The sequence below is a fragment of the Cynoglossus semilaevis genome, chromosome 1 (genome assembly GCF_000523025.1).
Source record: "Cynoglossus semilaevis isolate Cse_v1.0 chromosome 1, Cse_v1.0, whole genome shotgun sequence".
NCBI lineage: Eukaryota > Metazoa > Chordata > Actinopteri > Pleuronectiformes > Cynoglossidae > Cynoglossus > Cynoglossus semilaevis.
Window position 1 is genome coordinate 30983179 of NC_024307.1, and position 21896 is coordinate 31005074.

Sequence of the window (21896 nt, forward strand, 5' to 3'; positions counted from 1 at the left end):
GACTTTTTACTGATAAATATGTGGCCTACATACACACCAAAGGGCACATCACTGCAGTCTAATTCAAAGTTGTTTGACAGAGATGTCAAGATATTGAATAACTATTCATCACATTCCTGTTCTTCTCTAATTTTCTGGAAGCGTGAGGAAAGAAAAATCGACAGCACTGGTCTGAGTGCAGGCGAGAACGTAGAGGCTGGCTCCCATCCAGAGCTTGAGCTGTTTTTGACATGAGCAGCATAATTCTTGTGGCTGTGGTCTGCTGGTAGGATCTTGTGAATCCAACAAGTCAGGAAGGAGGGGTTTGTACTGAACGTCTTTCTATTCAGCTACAGTTTTCATCACAATGACCTGTTAAAAATGGTCAGAATCCCACAAAATCAATCCATCAATTGTCTACCCAAAGAACTCAAACTCTGGCTGGAGACGCAGGCCCAAGTGGGCTGGCAGTAAGTAGCTGCTGCAGACTGAGCTGCCGACCACATGGATCCAATCATCTCACCCCGCAGCGCTGGTATCTCTGGGAGCGCGGGCCAACAGCTACCACTTTTACTACCTCATCTTTACGGGCTGAGGTTTTCTCACACAGCTTCATAATATCAACAAACATGCATGTACACATGATGTTAGGTACAGAGATACTCCGGCCGTCAACATGAAAAGACTACATGAAGCTGCCCACGGAGAAAGTGGGATTTATGTGGAGGATTTCAAAGAACCGACTCCTGACTCAAGTACTTTACACAGTAAAGTGAAGGCGCATGCTTGCCATGCCTCAACATAAACACATTTCAAAACCTAGCATTCATGTTTCGCTTCACTGACCTAACAGAGCATTAGGGAAATCCACAGCTGCACTCCCTTCCCTTGATATTACTGTCAGATCTATGGTGAATGTGAGGCTACCTCCACCTCACTTAGCATAAAGGCTAGAGCTGGTGGAGAAAACTAGCTTGGCTCTATCCTAAGGAAACTAGGTCTGACTGCCAACACCACTAAAGCTAATGACCAAAAACTGAAATAGCCCCAAATATAAGCCTTGGAACAGAACAAATGGGCATTTTTACACTCTGATTTATGATGCAAGTTACTTCGCCGCTGGGCAGGTTTTGTCACCTTTGGGCTGAGGCAGGGTCAGTACTTCTGAACTCCTGTCTGCTATCCAATCTGTATGCTAAGTTAACCTAATCAGTTGCTGGCTGTAGCTTCAAGTCGATATGAAGTGATAAACCTCCTCATCCAACATTCAGCAAGAAAGCAAAAAAACTCTGGACTTCCTTTCTCTTACAGTGTAGTGGAATTCTCTCTCTTGCGGAAACAAACCCATTCTCTTGCAACATTTCTTTAATAACAAACCCACTCCACCTAACAAGTGGTTCAAATGGTCACAAAAAATGAAGAAAATGCACTTTTTCCTCATTTGCAGTAATGCTAGCTTCATTCTATATTACTGAAATGCATTATGGGACAAACTTGCATCTGTTGCATTTGATTAGAGTAAAACAGATACTGAATACAAAAAATATCCATATGAACACCTCAACATTTTAGTTCAGCATGGTTACCCTTAATCTTAAGATTGTTGAGGGCCCCAGGGGATTTTTTTTTTATGGCGGCAAACTAATGGAGGACAGGGATGTGAGTAATCAGAGCAGAATGGGCAGGAGCGGATGACCACAAGTGGCTGGTGTTCGTTGGGAGAATCTGTATGAGAGGTTAGGCAGGGATAGGAAAACCACATTGGAAAACTGACTTGGGAATGGCATCTGGTTCCCATATTCACAGTGTATCACAATTAGCCAGCAGAAAATGACTTTAATGTGTGTGTATGTGTTTGTGAGTGTGTGTCTGCTTGTTGTTACGTGTTTGTGTTCTTGCGGGAGTGTGGGATAGTGTGAGTGGAGGAAAGTGAAACTGATAGTGTAATTGGTTCTCGTTGTGTGACGTCTCAAGACAGTGACAAAACGTAAATGTCAGATTTCAGCCAGAGCAGGTCAAACTGGTGCCTGAAATGCCACGGCACTTTTTCTGTAGACGATTCCCAAGCACTTATTTAAGCCACAGAATTTCTTGTAATGTCAATAAAATGTTAAACAACATTCCAGTTGACGAAGCGTCTCTTTCCCCTCTGTTCTTAATTCAATTAAAACCATACACTGGCTGCTCTACTTTTCTCTCTGATGTTGAGAGCTGCAGCAGAAACTACTCTCGTTCAAAACGATGTTGAGCTCCCTGTTAAACTGCAAGCATCACACTCATGCGTTGCTGATTCTTCTACCATGCTAAGGTACTGACTGTCACTTTTTCTCTGAGAGCATTCTGCCTGCTCAGCCAACCAAAGCACACTGTGGACCGCCTCGAATCACTGGGACTCAACCTCACGTTTGGCCCGAAAGCTGCCTCTCATTATTTGCTGACAGACAAGCACGACTGATTGGCACAGCGTGAGCAGAGGAATGACATCTCGAAGGTCAAGCTCTTAATGTTGTCACATCCAGTGCCAGTAGGCCTCCTAAGGCACTGCTGCCCTTATAAGCCCAATAATCCCTGTCATGTCAGATAGATCTGCCTCTTCAGCACCAAAGCTTTTGTGTGTAAATGGCACTTCTTCTCCCTTTTGAACACACAACAGACATCATCACGTGCTGGTTTTGTCTCCAACTCCTAACCCGTCTCTTGCTCTAGATAAAATGGCATTGCTCCCCTGTCTTTGAGGACAGGAGGGAGCAAAGTTCATGTTAAAATATGTTTTATTAACGAGGGTTGAACTGTGGAGCACGGCAGATGAAGGGTAGAGGGCATCTGGACTCCTCTGCTTTACACCCTCATCACTTATAAACCCTGTCCCACAGTTGCATAATTCATGTGCCATGACAGATCCCGTTCCACTCTGGTTTCCTAAATCCTAGATGTTGCAGGAGGAAAAGGAGGAGAGAGCCACTTCGCAAACACAAACGCATATATCTGTTCATCGGCAATGTTAGTGAACTCGTGAAAAAGTCAGTGCTGTACTGAAGCCGACCTGGCCTGAATCTCCAATGTGGTGCAAATGCATGCATATTTGGCTGAAGTGGGTTTGATAGTTCCAACACTATTTTACTTTCAAATATTTCCTTCTTCCTCCTGACCAGATTTCAAAGCATGTTAGTTTCTAACCCTGTCTGTGTAATTTTAATTTAGCCTGGCATTCAGACTTCTCTGAAGGCCCACAGTCAGCATGTGGTGATGGCGGGTGCTTGATGTGCACCCTCTGGGTTGGTGTTTTCTGCTTGATTAATGCTTAATGGTGTGCGCACAGTGGTGGACTCGTGGGTGGACCTCCCCTTGAGAGCAGCAGAGAGATGATAAAAATAGATAATTCCAAGGAGCAAAGGTATGATTATTCTTGCTTCATGAATCATCTTATGTGCATTAATAATCTTCCTGAAAAATAATAAGATACATATGGCCGCAGGAGGAAGGTAACACAATAAGCTCGGAATAAATTTCCTATCTGCCTGCAGACCCAAGCGTGATATCCAGGCAATCTGTAGACAACTGACCCAGTGATCTGGTGTGAAACCTATATAAAAAAAACTCATGCATAGGAAATAAAGAAAAAAAAGAATCAAAACAAAGTAAATCACTTTTCCATGTCCGAACACCAATGAGGATCTTTTCCTACTGAGTTTTGATGGAGTAGACTTACTCTCTCACTGCGTCCACAACCACAGGTCCCTGTCTGTTCATCAGTGGCTAAGTAACCATTAAGTCACCACGATCTGTAATGACTTCAGCAGTGGTTGTTTTGCTTGGCTCCGAGGGCTACGTACAATTAACACAGTGTTCTCAGAGTTATAGAGGTTGACACCACAGGGCTATTGAATATTCATGGCGACTCATAGTGTCCCATGCCATCCCTAGGGTGGGCAATGCCAAATAAACACCCCCCCCACACACAAAATCACTTACTACTGTCTCTCTGAAAAAAAAAAAAGGAAATTAGAGAGAGTCATTGCAATGTTTGAGGAAAAACTGTACCTAGTGACCCAGACTTGGGTCTGTGACATACATACCAGTTTTGGTTGAGACACTTTTTTATTGAGTTCAGACGGACTTCAGGTACACTACAACCAAGGAGTCGCTAGTAATTTAACACAGGCTCCCTGTACATTAACTGGAAAAACCCAGACTCTCCTACTGTATGAACAACACATTTCGGACTCCCGCCGTCTCTGGAGACACCTCATAGTATGGTTTTATTTGTCAGACGTATGACCCAGAGAGGGCGGTTCAGACATGAGACCACCTGCACTTACTTACGTCCCAGAACCCCAGGAGCGAGCGTCTGAGGATTAACGTATGACTTTTACAGCTTAGTCGGCACACGCTCTTATACCTACTCCATCACACTTGTCACTTGGCTATAAATATCCTTAACAAAGAACACACACGCACTCCAGCCACTTGACCAGGTTACACAGTTTCCAGTGCTGATGTATGTGCAGAATGAGGTTCACGTTAACTTTAAGACTCCCACCGTCTGAAGGGAGTGAATCTGTGATCATCTTGCTGCATAACGAGGTGAGATAATCTGTTCGGGTTCAAGGAGCTGGCAGGGGTTGAGAGTGCTAGCTTGGATATTAAAACCCAGATGAAAGGAAGGGGTTCATTTTCATGGAAGGCAGGGATAAAGAGATGGTGTTAATAATACAGAAATGCTGTGAGTGCAACAAAATGTGTCGTGGCAAACGAGTGTCACATTGTGACGTCTTTGACATTAATTTTCTTGAGGGAACCATTCTTAATATGGGACTAATTAGCTGGTAGAATCTATTTGTCTTATAATCTCTTTATTTTGTTTGGTGAATGAAAGAAATCGTACAATTTAAGTGCATTCATTTTCACACACTATTCACCTATTTTACCATTTTGCAGGTACAGCCAAATCTAATCTAATTCATCCTGAAATTGCATGTGAGGAGTAACATGTGAGAAAAACTCTTTCAAGGATCAGCCAAGCTAATCTAATCCTGGTAAAAAGATTTCCCACCTTTCTATTTCTTTCGAGAAAAGGCAGTTGCATTACTGCCACATTCTGAATTTATAGTTTTATGAGGTCTTTTAAGGTTATCCTGTTAATCCACTGCCCTTCGACTTCCTCCTGATCCAACAGTTTCATTTCATGTGAATCTGTGGGCTTAAACCTTAGGTCTCAGGCTGAAGCGCTGCCAAATGGGTTTGGAGGGAAGATTAATATTGCTGAAGAAAACAACTTCACTAAAGTTTTGAAAAGCAACTCTTGATGCAATCATGATCCACAGTAATGCCTAAAATCCAACCACTCTATGAAGATAAATTTAACAAACGTTACACTTGCATATTGTTCTTGGCTGTCATATTAATTATTCTATCATTTGGATTAGTCATGAATAGAAGTGTGTCACATACATCTACCTGATGTTATTTTTGTCATTAAGAAAAGTTTATTTATCTCAATTAATCATGATCAATCACGATTTTTTAAAAATTCTTACATAAGTGGTTCTGGACTGGAACTAGATACGTGTTGATACTTGTTGCCTGTACCACATCCTGTTGCTGGGTTGTTGTTTTTTTTTTTTTACCTTGAGATGTTTGAGGAAGATGCAAAGCAGGCTTACTTACAGGAGGTCCTGTAATAACAAAGGGAAAAAGAAAACATGGTTAGTGTGTTTTCAATCAGCCATCAAACAGACTAAAATCATCAATTTTCCAGTGGAAGCACATTTTCAAATCAGTGAGATTGGAATAAAGCAGGCTGTGTTGGAGAGTCTTTTTCCCTGGAAAGTAGGGTTTCACAGAGATAAGTCTTTTCCATGTTACACCAGGCCAAATAGAAAAGCATTGTATTTCAGTCGCACATACTGTACCTGGGGAAAAAAGGCAGAAATATGTCTATCTTTTTTGTAACCAGGCCAGCAGTGGCTGCCAGGCCTGGCTATTCCATTTAACATTTTTAAGTGGCACTAATTTCACTACTACAAGGGGTTTGGTGCGCTTGTTAAAATTTCCCTAAAGTTTTTGTGAGGTGACACTCGTCTTTTTCCTTATTACTGCAGCTCCACAGACCGAGTGCCAATGCATTTTAGGGCTTTCCCAAATCCTGCGAATAATTTAGGTCTTTTGGTTCTTATTAGAAGCCGCCCAGCTGCTTTCCCCCCAGGATTTTTTTCTTTCTTTACAAGACCTCTGTCCTTGAACTGTTCTTCTTCATAACCAAGTGAACGTGTAAATTGCTCCTGTAGCTGAGGTGCACAAGCAGGCATTTCAAGCATATACCGAGCTGCACTTTTGTAGTGTTGTTTTATGGATCTCTGGCCTATAGGGGACCACTTAGCTTTTTATAAACCTGTTGCACCGTGTGCATTTTTGACATGCATCAAAAGGCAAGGCAAACAACAACTGAAAGTAACTACATTTTTAATATGAAAGAAGAAATATTACTCCTCAGTGTGACCAATGTATAATTAAAGGGTATGTAGCACGGTTCAACATTCACTTTCAGAGCAACTATGTCAACAAACAGCTGACGCTACTTTTCAGTTTCTGTTTTTCACTCTGCTGCCTCGAGTGTAAAGGTTAGCCGACTCACTACTTCAGGTACTGTACAACACTTTGTCTGTGATCGCTGCCATAATCGTCAAAGTTGCTCTTTGGATCCCAGGGACACAGATGTCACAGAGCTGCAAATGGGCTCAAAAAAGCAATTCCTCTGATGCAAAGTTGACCATTTCCTCTCTTTCGACATCACATCCCGCTTCAGTAAACACAGGTAGACGAGTAACAAGAAGCATTTCTTCAAATAGGGAAAATATGCGAGGAAACACTTTCCCACTTTGACCACCTGCTGGAACAGTCTGGGGCTGTTTTTACTGCAAAAATAACTTTTTTTTCATCCTCAACTGTCAGGCCACAATTTTCCCTTCCATGTGTTACCCTTGCAGACACACTAGACATTGAAAAATGCTGTCCAATTCACTTTAAATGCATACAAATTTCAATGAGCCATATTTCTCGCAGCCAAAACTAAATGAGAGCCTTATTTTAGATCAGTAAATTCTAAACAGTCCTGTGAATTGAACAGCTACAGGCACTGAGGCAGGTTTGTCTGAAATTAGATTTGCAGAAAACTCAACCGGTGTAGAATGCAACACACCTGTCCATGTTAAAGACAACATTTCCAACTGTATTGTGTGTCTTACTGTAAGTGTTTATTTTCATCTTAGGTTTCACACTGATTTTTTCCCTCCACCCTATGTCTGCAGAGTTGTAGCTTTCTGCTTGAGTGAAACATGCCTGATTCAACCTCAGCTCAGATTAGGTTAATGGACACAAATTAGACTAATCATCTGAGGATTTGCAACCCAATTGTTTCCCTCTGATTGACAATGCTCCTCTCCGGTCCAGACTCTGTGAATGGCTATGATTGTTTGCTTGTTTGATTTGATTTGTAGAGAGGAAGGCATTACATTTTACATTTGCCTTTGGCAGGCCGGAGAGTGAACAAGCCGCCTCAGCATAACGGTGCCATTGGAAATATGTTGGCATGGTGAATGTTTATTGGAGAGTGGAGTGCAGCATTAACAAAGCCTGGCCCTATTTCAGATGTGCAGCCAACCAGAACATTGGACTGTTGTCTTTGTGTCATTTGATTTCTAATTTTTTCCTTAGTCCATAGCGTTTGAGTCAGACACTGAGTCAATTCTGTAATATAAAAGAGAGCTGCACTGATTCATGTCCCAAACTGCAGAACATGACCTTAGATGGGGTTTTCTCTATTCAACTGGCAAAGTCCAAATAGAAGGAAATGAGAAATAAGCTGATTCTCAACACAACGGACCTCAAAAGATTTGTTTTAGTTAAAACAGAGGCAGGTTCTGGTGGTAATGTTCAGTTAAAAACACTGTTTGTTTCTTCAGCTGTGAAACCAAACTAGTCTCTTTTACTCTGCCTTACTTCAGAACAGGCACCTAGCTGTGGCCTGTCTGTTTCATTTCTTTTCATAAACCCAAAAGTGTTTTCTGCCCCAAGAAGCTCAGCTCAGCTGTGGGAATGCCATCACACTACACAGGTTATTATAACGTTCACTATCAGGTTAGCGTAGTGTGAAGCGCTGGGAGTGTCACGATATACAGTAGGTGCATGTTGTTTACTGTGAATTCAATTTATGGTGACACATAGTGCACACTGTGCAGCTTGTTACACCAGAGACCTGGGTTGGGTGAAGTCTGTTGAGTCAGCTCAGGAGAGTGTATGGGGAGAGGGAAAGCAGCACGGAGGATTCTGAATAGGTGAAAACAACATGTTTTTGAAGAGCTTATATACTGTATACACGAACCAAACTACCTCACGTCTGGGATCAACACTCAAGACTTTGGAGTGTCTCGAGGTTTGAACACAGGCTTCATCACCTTCGACATGTTTGGGCATCACTTGTACTTTCCCAAACTTTTGCTGTAAAAACTTAGTGTTTCCATGCAACTGAAGCTGGACGAGTCCAAGTAAGGACCACAAATTACACATCTATAACCTTGTCTGGGCTCCAAAGATATACAGTGTACTTTTTATGTGATTGTAAATACAGTGTGATTTGCTGATCGGTCCTACTAAACTATTCCTTAAATGTTTCTGGATTAAGACAGCAGTGATCATTGGGCCCACAGACAAACAAACATAAACAGGACACAAATGCACATACCAGGTTCTCCGTTACGGCCTCGTCTTCCTCGCTTTCCCGGAGGTCCTGCAAGGAAGAGCAAATGACATTTTAGTTGATAATTTCATTGTCCTTCCCGTGTTAGGAGTTTCGGAGTCTCGCAGTAAAACCAAACTCCTGCAGGATGAGGGAAGACTCAATAGACAGATATTTTGTTTGGCAAAAAAATACTTAACAATTTCAAGGTTCATTAAGTATACAGACTCTATTTATACATGCAGGTAAAAACATGCATATTTGACTATCTGCCATTTTCTTCCGTTTGCTCAAACTCAACTGCAGGAGAAAAGTAATGACTTGCTTTGTTGGATTTAGTACATGTAAGAAATCTGACTGGGATTTTTGTATACAGGTAGTTATTAGGGAAAACACCCGTCTGGAAATGAGAGCATCGCTTCCAAAATGTCCTCCTCCTCCTCATGCACTCCTTTCCTGAGGTTGGCAACTGGAAACACATTTACAGGCAGTGGCATTCTGTTTGTTCTCTGCTCGCAAAAATAGGCACATTCACAATTTATCCACAGGGAGAGGCTCGGACTTTTAGATGAGCCAAATGTAAAAGGTTCCGCTTTTATAATACAGACTCCACCCAGTTAAATGGGAAACGTCTGGAAGGACACCTTTTTAACCAAGTCCAAAATTATGTTAAAAAAAATAATTATGTAGATCACTTTGATACAAGTTTCTGTGGACGTGAACATATGTCTGAATGTAAATCATCTGATAGGATAATAGAATCTTTATGCATAGACTCTAAAGCTCAACATTAATTACCTGAATGTCAAAAGTGCCCCTTAGGGATGCATTTGCAACAGTTTGCATTTGTCAGCAGAAATGAAAGGCACCAAGTACAAAACATATTAATGATCCATTCAAAATCCTTGACCTTGCCTTGTACTCAACCTGTATAAAAACCTCCCCTTTATGTTTTTTACTAACTCTCCTACTGTAGTTTCTGCAGATTTTCAACTTTTCTATCTCTGTTTTCCTCTAATACGGAGAAATAAAAGAAGAATCTCTTTAATGCAGCGTGTGGCTGATTTATACCCTTCCAGATGTGTTATTGGGGTGCAAAAAGGAAGATTATGTTACACAACTCTTTGTATGATTCTAAGTCCTCGCTATGATCCCACTGTTTGGCTCAGCTTCAGCCTCCAACCCTGCTCCCTTTGGACGGTTTCCAGGATAATGTCAAGCACTGCCAAAGAAGGGTCCACACATAGTTTAAAGTATGTAACCACAGGTGGAGTTTGACTCTCACTTTACTATGTCTCACATCAACCTCTGGTTTCTCCACAGGTTTGTTTTTTAAGGTTTCAAAAGAAACAGAAGGGGGTTTACTGCAATTGGCAGCCACTTCATCATTGCTCACTTTGAAATGTTATTCGACACCTTTGAGAGGAATATTTCTGTACAACGATACCACGTTCCCCAGTTTATGGTGTATTCCTGATGGCTGTTGAAAATAAAAAAAAGAAAAAGAAAGAAAACGCTCTCCACATGGAATTTTTTTTTTTTTGGTCCAGACAAAATACCCTGCATCATTTTCAGATTTCATCTGGATTCACAATATTCATCAAAATATTTTTCATCCTGATTATAGACTGTAAGAAGAAACTACCATTCAACAAAGTTGTACTACAGTAACACAGAAAGGCAGCTTTGTGTAGGCCAACAAAAACGTACAGATGTTTTAATCTTGGAAACAAAAATCAAAGCCAGACCTTTACCAGAGCCATCAGAGCCAGTGAGATTCTAAGTGGAGTTGTAATTAGCTGAGACAATGACCAACGTTGTAGGACCTGTGGCCACCAATGAAATAAAAGCCTGAAACTCTTTTATTTGTTTTCTTTTAGATCATAAGCAGCCAGTCAAGAAAATACATTATGTCTTCTAAGTTCATAGTATTGCTCTGATGTTTTACTGTAATATAATAGTGTTTTTAATAAATATATATATATATATATATATATATATATATATATATAAAAGCCATGGCATGGAATCACAGGGTGAGGGTGAACAACTGTGAACAATCAACAATCAAACGCACATGACTTGTGAGGGTGAAATAAAGTGAACTGGATGAAGATTCTATTATGTTTGGTCCGACATGACAAAACGGACCATGTGGTGAAACGTATTGTTTCTCCCTTTGTTATTCAACAGATGTGTGATTTCAGACAATGAGCAGTCAAAAGCTGTTTCAAACACAGGACCAAGGAAAAAAGGCATCGTCGTTTGGGTTTATTAATGACCACACTGCAGCACAGGTCTAACAATGGTGGTCTGATGCTCGGTCCAACACTTCTCGGACCTGTTGCCAAGACATTTGTGCAGACTTTCATGGTTCCCATCAAGCATAGCCTAATGACGCACTAATCCCCTGGCTTTTCCTCTCCTCTTCATTTAGCCAATCATCAAGTCAAAATTGGTCTGCCACCAAATCACAGCAACACAAATTACATTCCCATCAGCCTCAGTTCAACCTGTAGGTGATAGAGAAGATGTTGGCAGAGGGAGACTTTTGGTTTCCATTGATAATTCCAAAAGTTAATTGTTCAATCAAATCTATCTTGGGATTTTAAAAAGCGTGGGCAAAATAGAAATGCTATGCAATGGATCCAAGAAGCTAGGCCACAATTTCAAACTCAATTAGAAGATAAACATATGGAAAAAAAACATGTTTACTTTGGTTTGCACTAAAGCAGAAAACAATAGGTTTTGTGAATGGCTCACAAAAAAATCTGCCTCGCTCGAGGGACACCCTGGCAGTAAACTAAAAGGGATCTCTTCCATTGATCACGGTGGTTTTCTGCACTAACTGATGTAAACTCTCTGCTACCAAAATAATGATTCTTAACAGCAGGGAGTGCGTCCTGTCACAATTGTGTTGTGTTAAGTTGGAATTTTGTTCCTCTCTGCATAACCATGATTACATCGACAGGTTTTTCTTTTTTAAAATATGTGAGGATACACATGTCAAACAAAATGTATTCAGTCCAAGTTTATATTTGTAACAGATGCTTCAGTAAAAACATGTGTTTGTTACACAGCTAATATTTATGAATCAGTGTATGTTGACAAAAGACGATCTGCCATAGAAACAAATCATATAAATTTACACGATGCTTGTTCTCATTTCCCTTTATGACACAAAATATTGTGGTTTTCTAAACACAATAGCTGCGTCTACACTGTCTACCTCTAGAGGGCCTGCACTGATGACACGGGATCTGGATTTACCCAATTTCATCTCACATGGATATTTTCTCACCAAGTGCACAGGGCAAATTATTGACCTCTTGTCTTCAACAGTTTTTCCCCTTGATGTTATGTCTGTATTTCATCTCAGTAGTTTTCTTTGCTGCTCAGCAGTTACAAAAGATTCTTCAAGCTTAAGCTTTGCTTTGGGCAGAGGATTTGGTGTGTCTATTCTCGCCTTGCCGATGGGTAAAACTGGCTACGCTTTTGATTGAGTGAAGAAGAGAAATTTGAGAAGGCTAATAACACCTGTGGACATCTAACCAGAAAATGTGATCCAGTTAACCAGAGATTCTATTTGTATTCAAAATCATCACTTATCAAATACAGTAAAACATGTACATTGTCCAAAGTCACATGGACACAGAGAGAAGGTCACAGCACACAACGGAATTTGAAATCGTCATTGTGACACAGCACACAACGGAATTTGAAATATGTTTAACCCAGGGAGCAGTATGAGGGAACAGTGCCATGGTCAATGCATCCCTGGTCACAGACCCTGCGACCCAAGTCCACCAGACCACTACTGACTGAGTGTAGACTGGAGCTGGAGGAGCAGCATGAAGCCATCAGCACATTTCTCGACAGTCATAAAATTTATTCATCCTCCTTTTCTCCCCCCCAGACAACATGAGTGTTCAACAAGGCCGCAAAATGTTTTTGGTCTGAAAGACATAGTCTACTAGTAGTCACTTTAATGCTATTTGGCACAAAGGATTCCCATGTAATTGGCAGTCGTTGTGAAACATGCTGTTCTCAGCTTTGTCCGTATTGTTTTTTGAATACTTTGGTGAATGTTCACATTACAAAATCATTTCCATGCTACGCCTTGCTTGACATAATAAAACCTCTTGTTTGTACTTCATTTATTTGAGATAAATGCATTTTTAGCCCTTATCCATCAAACATTAACTGGCCCAGGGCAGCAGCAGTGCAACACCACTGATCTGCTCAGTTTCACTCTTTGTATCCAATCAATCACATTTGAAACAAACCAGCCCTGGTCACAGTCATTTGCATTTGTTTTAAAGTTTCATATACAAAAATTGATCAGTACTTTTCTAAATTCTAAATTCAACCAAATTGTTGAAGGAAAATAAATCTGAACCATCAATTTAAATGTGCAAATTGGAGAATATGAAGAGACACTGTTTCTGTGTGTGCATCATGGGAGCAAAACCTTAAAATAATTTCATGTCGAGTTCATCCAGAATGTGCAAATTGGAGAATATGAAGAGAGCTACACAATCTACACAATTTTCCATGGTTGAAACTATTCCCCTTGAATTGTAAACAAGCCCTCTATTGTATAGATGCCAAAAGTGCTGCTGACCTGGCTGTTTATACATGAGTCATAAAAATACAATGCCCAGCGTGAATGTTTGGGAGAAATGTCATGGCAGTACAATATGTCCAGATTCAATGTTTTCACAAACTGACATAAAGGTGGTTCACTGGTGTTTACTGTAGGTACAGTGAATCCACCCAGAGTGTATTTGTAAATGATATGTTCTTTAAATTTACTACTGTCATTCAAACACGTGTCAATCTACTGCTGAGGAATACGAAATGCTTTGGAATTGGGTTTGTTTTAGTAACTACTGTATGGCTACCTTTACAGCTCTACAGAAACGCACTCTCAGAATATATAATGAACCCTGAATTCTGGAAGCACTACAGTAGGCTCTTCCTGGTTATTAAAATGAAACTGGATAGAAGGGATCAACTCCTGGTGTCGCAAAATGTTATTGTTCCAAGAAACTTTGTCATGTTTTGTAGCAGTTATAATGATATCACGAGTATGTTTTGAGGCTTAAAACATAGGGATTTTAACACAGCTCCACAACAATCAAACAAAATAAAGCAGGGCGTTCCATTTATCTTTTGCCAAGAGTTTTGTTTTGCCTATAGTAAGAAGCCTGGGACAATAATAACATTTCCTTTAAACAAGGTAAAAAGAAAATGTTTCTAAATCAAATAACTGTCTAGAGCATTTAAAGTATTCCCTGCTTCACCACTGTGGTAGAAAAAAAACAACCTAAAATCCAGGGGTGGTCGATGTCATCAGTCAATCTGCTGTTCTAATTAAATTAACTGTTTTTTAAACCCGAGTCTCATTTAAAGTAAGCAAGTTTCTCAAAACAACTTGTAAACCCGAGTCTCATTTAAAGTAAGCAAAATTCTCTGAAAGTTTCTCAAAACAACTTGAGATGATCAATGACTTTTCTAAATTTTCCACAGATTTAGGGCGATTAGAAACGGACATTAATATAGTCCATTTAATCCCACATCATGGGTGGGTTCGTTTATTAAACCTGGCACTTGTGAATCCAGGTCAATAGAAGTTAAGCTGCACAAAAGCTGGCTTTTTGCTGTACCATCATTTGTTATTGTACATTAGATTTTGTGGAAATGGCTGGAGGAGAGCACATCTAATCCAAGATCCTTATTACTCTGCATGACAATGAATAAATCAATGAGTAAAATGCTAATTCATGGAACAATGTGACCACTGCCCAAAGTGGAAGAAAAATATAACGCTTCAGCACAAGTTTACAATCAGTGAATGTCACTGTTCTCCTCATCTTCACAGGGATGGATGGTGTTGTCAGAACATGATTTGCAAAGTTTTATGACTAGAACAGTCACTGACCAAAACAACTGCGGAAAATGGGCAGATTTTCAAAGTAGAAAAGGTACAGACAAACCTTTTCTTTAACTGTGGGGCAACGTACTGCTTTAAAAAGTGCTACATCAGTTATGTAGTTAAATTATGAGGTCACAAAATGGATGCACGAGATTCAATTTCAATGTGGGATGAAAGGTGACGCCCACTTGGGTTGGTCCACAAGCAAATTGGCCTAATTTAAAATACAACTAATAAAATTTGTCATTTCCCAGTGGGTTGGTGAAAAAATTATATATAAATACTAAATATTCAATCAATTTGATATTTTATTGACTAAAACCGAATGACAATTTAAACAGCTTTATTTACTAAATGTTTAATAAGTTAAAAGTTAAAGGTCAAGACAATCTTCTGAACCTCTGAACAGTCAATAGGTTAAAAATGCACTTAAACAATGACGTAACCTGAGTGTTTTTTAGGCTCTGTTCAAGGTCCTGCCTAACAAAAAGCAGAAACCTTTTGACCTGGTCGAGTGGACTCGGAAAGGCCTGTACCTAGACTGACCTTTTGTAACTGCTTTTGTCAATCCCTTCATTTCCTCTCTTTGAATCTTGAACTTTAAGAGCATTAAAAGACTGTGCCGCACAAAGCGTTACTACTTCCCTCTTATGTTGCATGTGTTTACTGTTTAGTCTGTTCAAGTGCTAATGTGTCAATCCCTCTTCAGTGGAATTTGTTTTTTCTTTAAAGGAGACAAAAGTCTATTCACTTCTTTCCCCAATGTTCCTAAGGTCAACTAAATATTTGAATTTTCCCTTAAAAAAAACTTAACTTAAAACTTAAAAATACAGATAAGCAGAAAAAAAACAAACTCTGACCTGTTGTCATATAATATTTTTGTCTTGTCTATTGGACAGTGGTTCTTTAGACTCATTAGACGACCAGACCTGCTGCAGTGTATTCTGATATGCAGAATCATCAGATATGTTAGAATCACTTTCTAACCAGTTTAAAGATTCCTGAGCAATTAGCATTTAGTGGTGAATTCAGTTCCTTTTTGCTACAAAGAGTTTTGGCAACTGAGCATAAAGGCTGTATTCTCTAAAGGATTCAAAGGCCAGTTAATTTTCCTAAGTTTCAAACTGAATCCCAGTCCAACGTAGGAAAACAATGTTCCAATTCCAAAGGATATCTTACAAGATTCTGTATTTCTGTAGCCCATATCTCCATTATCCCTACTTCCAGCTGCACTTAACCCCAATGCAACCGTTTCCTAAATAAATATAGTAATTATAGCCATTTCCTAAATAGATCTTTGCAATTATATGCAATCTGTTGCCTGGAAAAAAGACCATTGTGTCTGAGTTTTATTCATTGTATTTTTTCACTTTGTACACACACACACACACACACACACACACACACACACACACATATATATATATATATTGCCTTCCATGCACACACTCAAGCTTCTTCAGGTAAAATCTTTTTTTATGTATATGTTTGCATATACAAAATATTACTACAGGTAGTAACAGCTGTAAAAGGCCACCATCTCACTTATTAGGAGCCCATTTAAACAGAGCCAATAATCATGAGGAGTAATGAACAGTGACTCCAGCTCCAGAGACACTAATGAAACTTAGTTCTGCAGCGTTAACTAACAGGACATTATCAACACACAAAGGTCTGACGTTTATGAGCCTGTGTTACCAAGGACCGATCGCCCAGTATCAGCCGTTACTGTGGACCTGTAATACCATGCCATCGTTGAAGGACCATTACATTTTCGAAATAAAACATGTTGCTGTGTCTCCTAATGCAAATAATCAATGTATTTGTCCATTAATCATTCGACTGGTTGATCTTCCATCACTTTCTCTGATATCTAGCTGATTTGAACTGGCCTAAAGTATGCATCATTCTTTGTTCCACTAATTTACAAAGTAAATACATACATTGTCCAATACAAACACTGGAATGTCTTGCACTTGAGACTTGAGACTAATTAAGGAGTTACAGTAAGTTCAAGCTGTAATCTCCCTTGGAAGCAAAAATGCACACCTTCCCATGGTGGGACTTCAAAAACTCACACTGAGTAAAGATAAATGACATGAATTTAACTATTGCCGGAAGACAAACATGGATAATCTATGTTTTTTACCCCGGTTCAGTGTCATGGACTGGGACTCTCCCGAAGATGAAGCATGGGCTTTGAGTGCATGTTTTCATCACCTTTAGAGATCAATGTGCGTTCTTCTGGCAACAGGCTGAGTGGCGTGATACTTGAGATCCACTGCACATTGCAATTATTCTGCCCGCAGTACAGCCTGTGGTCACGATAGAAGCGAAAAAACACTCTCTGATGAGAAGACATCAGAAATAAGCCAATCGATTGTCCAAGTCCCATCCCTTTATGCTGTGAGTTTAATTGGCATAGGCGTCCAGTCTGACAGCTCTATCAAAACACTACAGTGGAGACGATCCTAGTGTTTCACACTTGTACGTAAGGGGCTGTTGCTCTTTGGTAACTTTATAATCTTTTTACATAAAAACTTGGGAAATATTCATAAATTTTCATGTGTTGAAACTAAAAGAGGCAAAACACAGGGATGAGTCCAGCTTGGTTTGGCAGTGGTGAAGTGTTATCCACAGTGGAAATTAATAGTTTCTTTTGAGTGTTATCCGACTTTTTTCAGCATATGCTGTCTGAAAGCACAACCACTGAGGAATTTGCTAGATAAATAAGACTTAACAGAAATGTAAAAACAGAAAGAAGTAGCCCTGCAACCTGAATGTTATCCTGTGTTAATGATTTACTAAAAAACAACTCGTGTTAAAAGAGGCAACAACACAATGTTCTCCTGGTCCTAACATGAGTGTAATTTGTGTATCTACCTAATAAACCCACTTAGCAGAGATGGGCGTGCAGCCTCAGCCCAAGCATTGATTGGTCAGCACCAGTGACTGATTTAAGCCTCGGGCCTGAGATTGCTGGTGGTCGATCAATATCCCTAATTAGAGCGTGAATGTTGAGCTGCATCGGCCACAGAATAAACCCAGAGTATGCTAGATTTAGAAGTTGCTGCAAGAAAAGCTGATGCGATCAATCAAGGTTGTCGGCATCTCAATTTATCCCTTTGAAATGTGGCTCGGTTGGATGGAGATGAGCTCACGGCCGCAGAATGACTTCATTCTGAAGATGCTCTTAAAGCTCAACATGGGTGTGTTTGAATGATTACAGCAATGATATTCAATAGGCATGATATCACGTCGATCTTTGTATGTGTGAGACGTGTCAATGTCCTTAGTGGTTACATAGTTATTGCGGGCATTTGTGGTCATTGGAGGAAGGATCTTCAACAGGATGCCAAACAGGCAAATGGGACATGCGGTGCACGATTAGCATCAAATGATCTCTGTCCTCCCAGTTCAAGTTTAAATGGAATACTTCATCTATAGTAAAGACGCCTGTGGCTACTGGATGCCACGTTGAAATCATGCGTAACTCTATACCTGCCGCTGCTAACAGATGACATGACTGCTGGCCGACCTTATCAACACCAGGCATGTGTGAGCCAGTGTCTGTGGCGCGAGTGTGGATGGATTTAGAGACGTGGAGCTACATTATGTGGACCACAGGGCTCCACACTGTTCAAGGACGGTCCTCACAGCTCCTCAGAGATGAAGCCACTGGGTACCAGCCAGCTGTGCTCCAGTCTAATACTGTGTGTTATTCTAATCCTCAACTATTTTAATAGAGCAGCACAATATCCCGCAGATGAAATACCAGCAGTATCACTGCACAGCTTCCTCATGTTCTTTATGTATTTTTAGGTGTCTTTAAAGCTGGGATTGGTGTCTTTATTATTATTTCTTTACATGCAGTATTTTGTAAAATTTCACTAATTTCTCTAGGTTAAAAAAACTTTCTGCTCTGCACCTCGAACAACATTAATTTAAGGTCAGATTTCAGGACACAAAACATCTTAAACTTATGAAATAACAGTTGTTGTAACATATCCGATCCCTTGTCTTCTCTCTTGCATTATTCATGGATCATATAAAGCAGTGGTTCCCGAACCCCCATTGGGTCAATTGATACCGGGCCACACAGAAAGAATGTATAACTTACATTATTTCTGTTTAATTCATTATCTGATTCTGAACGATCTTTTATTTTCAAAAATTACCAGATCGTCTCCACACACTGTCTATGATTCACACTTGATACATGTTAAGATGTTTGCTTCAGTCACGTCTTACCCTCATCAGCTACGTTCTCAAAGGGTCTGCTCCAGCCGGCAATACATTACTGCTAAATTGAAACACCCAAGCTAGCAAAGCAAACAAAAAACAAACATGTTTGGAAAGGCGAACAAAACATCGTTCAAGCTCCAAGAAGAAATCCAGTTGCTTACAACTAAACTCTATGGATCCAGTTCTCTTGTTTTCTCTGCCTACCTGGTGTTTGTGCATCACTGCAGGCCCATGACCAGGATATACTGTAATATTCTTGTGCTTACTGCGCACACAGCTCCCCATCTCCTCACACTATCTCCTCACTTATCAGCTATGCAGCCTTGGTGGTCCTACAGGCAAGCGGTTTACTTGAGCATTGCATGACTAATGTTGGATTACTCCTGCATCAGTGTGAGCATGCCAGCATGGCCCGTAAAGGTTTTTGTGTCATAGATAGCCCATCTTGTCAACAGCAAAGGAAAATGTATGATAGAGAGACTGCAAGGAATGGACGGGGGACGGAGGGGGGGGAGGGGGGGTCAATGTAAAAGAAAGGGCAGAGAGATTTAGGAGCGAAATGGAAAAGTTTGGGGTCGGCAGCAGCGTGCTGTTTAATCTGTAGCATGAGGTTGTTGAATTCCCTGTTCGTGTAAATCTCAGTCAGGGCAGGTGTTACAGATTTTACACCTCAGAAATGGTCAAAGGATACTTAGTGGGTCAGGGGGGAACAACTTCCTTTAGAAGATAATATGCTTTGACTTCACCTTGTCTCACAAGTGGTGCCATTTCAATCTGAATGCTATTTACAAGTCATGAAACAATGACACAGTTGGACACATCCGCTCTGACGGAATGTGGAGCTCGCAGAAAGACGTCATCTCTCACCAACAGTGGCTGCTGGCAGACTGAGGCGCAGGGGTCGATGATCCAGCAGAACAGGCAGGTGTACGTTTATGAGCGCGAGCATCTGGACTTCAAAATAACTTATGAGCTGGTTCTTAAAAAACCTATACATCAAGCAGAGTTGGTGAAAGATCTGGTGGGGTAAACAGGACACCTCTCCTATCTGCACACACAAATCGAGACTGTGTCTGCCTGCCGTCACATAACAAATCCCTGAAGGCTCTAAAATAAACTCAAAACAGCGGAGATGAGCTCAGCAAGAATGCCAAATGCTCAGAGTGTCTCCCAGACCTGCATCGTTGTGGAATGGAAATGAAAATAAAGTGTCATCACTGGGCTGTCAGCCTCATACTCACTCAGAGAGTTTATTTTCCCAACCTGGGAAACCTCTCTGCAAATCTCTCACCAAGGTAGCTCATGTTTTTGATTTCTGAGAGACAACTAAATGCATGGCACCAGAATGAGCACAGAGGGCTTGTAAGAGAAATTCATGGGAGCAAAAACATGAAACCTGAGGCAAACTACAGGTCTGAGTGGAAATGAATGAGGCAGAGCCAAAGTTCCATGCAATCGAACAAAACTTTAGTTTCTAACCTCTGTTTCTTTACTCTTTTAAAACACACAAGCAAACCACTGCACATTTATGCAGCTAATAAATCTATTTATTGAGTATTTTTTTCTCACAAAGCAATCACAATAACTTGTAAGACCTCGCTGTAAAGCTGAAAGACACAAAGCCTCACAGTACACTGTGTTTGTGTTTGTACAACATGTTGTTAGGGCAATTTAATGGATTTTAATCATGGGAACAAATGTGTAACACACAAAAACATACTTCTACTCAGAACCAAAACTCTAGTTCTTAAACCAAACAGTTTTGGCTTTCTGCCCTCATAAGGTAATGACTTTACTGTTGCTCAGACTCAAAGTCTGACCAAACTTTTTATAGAGTGGTCAATTTACTAAACTATAAAAATAAGAAGAATATCAGTAAAGTCTAGTATTTTTCATTTTGTATTGTAGATATCTGTGATAAAAGGTAACAGATCATCCAAACAGACATTCTGGTTGTATGTGGGCATGGTGTGAATTGCACAGAAGACAATTGGAGAACAACGGCAATGGAAGTATAAATAACAACATTCTTATTGGTTTCTGTTTTGTCCTTAAAATGGAAATATGGAGTTCAATGTCTTTGATAAAAAGAAAACCCTAAAAAAAAAAACAATAAAAACACTTGAAAATTAAAATAATTACAATAATTTTGAGAATTCTGCGATTAAGATACACGCAGGCCAGACTTTTAGACCAATAACAGATTTTCCCCCTGCACATTATTCCCAGGAATGAAAATTCACTGAAAAATATCACAAATCAATTTGTATTTGCTTATGATGAGGTTGGAATCATCATACAAATACAATCAAAGAATTTGGAAACATTGTAGCAATATGAGAAAAAACAAATGATCCAATTGTGTTACACTAAATATTTAGTGCTGGCTTATTCAGTGAGATATGTAAATGCCAGCATCATTACGTAACTATGGCTGGGATTAACAAAGAAACGACACACAAGGTAACACAACGCCTGGTGGAAAAGGAGGAGAGTCCTCAGAGTGCCTTGAAGTTCAACAGAAAAGAAAACAAAGTGTGTTCTGGGGTAGTCAGGGAAAATGCCCCTGCATCATGTTTCCTTGCTGCGTGTCAGTCAAACTGACCAAGTTAAAGGTCACAGGTGAGGGCAGAGAGTGGGTCAGTGCTCTGGGGATAATTTATAATCCTGACCTGTAGTTTCAGGTGGTGGGATGGTCACAGGAGACCTGGTGCTACGACCCCGGGCTACTCATCAGGACACACTGTTTTCATTACAGCCAGATACTGAACATTTTACCACCATGCTGAACACTGGCCTGTGGACGAATACACCAGGTACAAGCAGGCACTGCATGGTTGATAGAGGTATTACTTGGCTGTGATGAACAGGTGACAAAACCCCTGAATATTTAGCATAAAAAAATATTTATTGGTCATTGTACAGACCATAAACTATTGTATTGTAAGTTATGATGATTATTATATTGTGTCTGTTATTCAACCTCTGAATAATTTCTAA

General features: G+C 40.1%; 1 protein-coding gene across 5 annotated transcripts in view; it reads right to left on the reverse strand.

Annotated features, from left to right (window-relative positions):
- col25a1 (collagen type XXV alpha 1 chain) overlaps nucleotides 1-21896 on the reverse strand; it is a 129634-nt gene that overhangs the window by 51162 nt on the left and 56576 nt on the right. For all 5 annotated transcript variants that reach the window (XM_025062607.1, XM_025062601.1, XM_017035024.2 and 2 more), the window contains exons 3-4: nucleotides 8720-8764; nucleotides 5647-5654 (exon numbers count right to left, since the gene is read on the reverse strand). In XM_025062607.1, the coding sequence (XP_024918375.1) occupies nucleotides 5647-5654; nucleotides 8720-8764 (53 nt within the window). The remainder of the gene's footprint in view (nucleotides 1-5646; nucleotides 5655-8719; nucleotides 8765-21896) is intronic.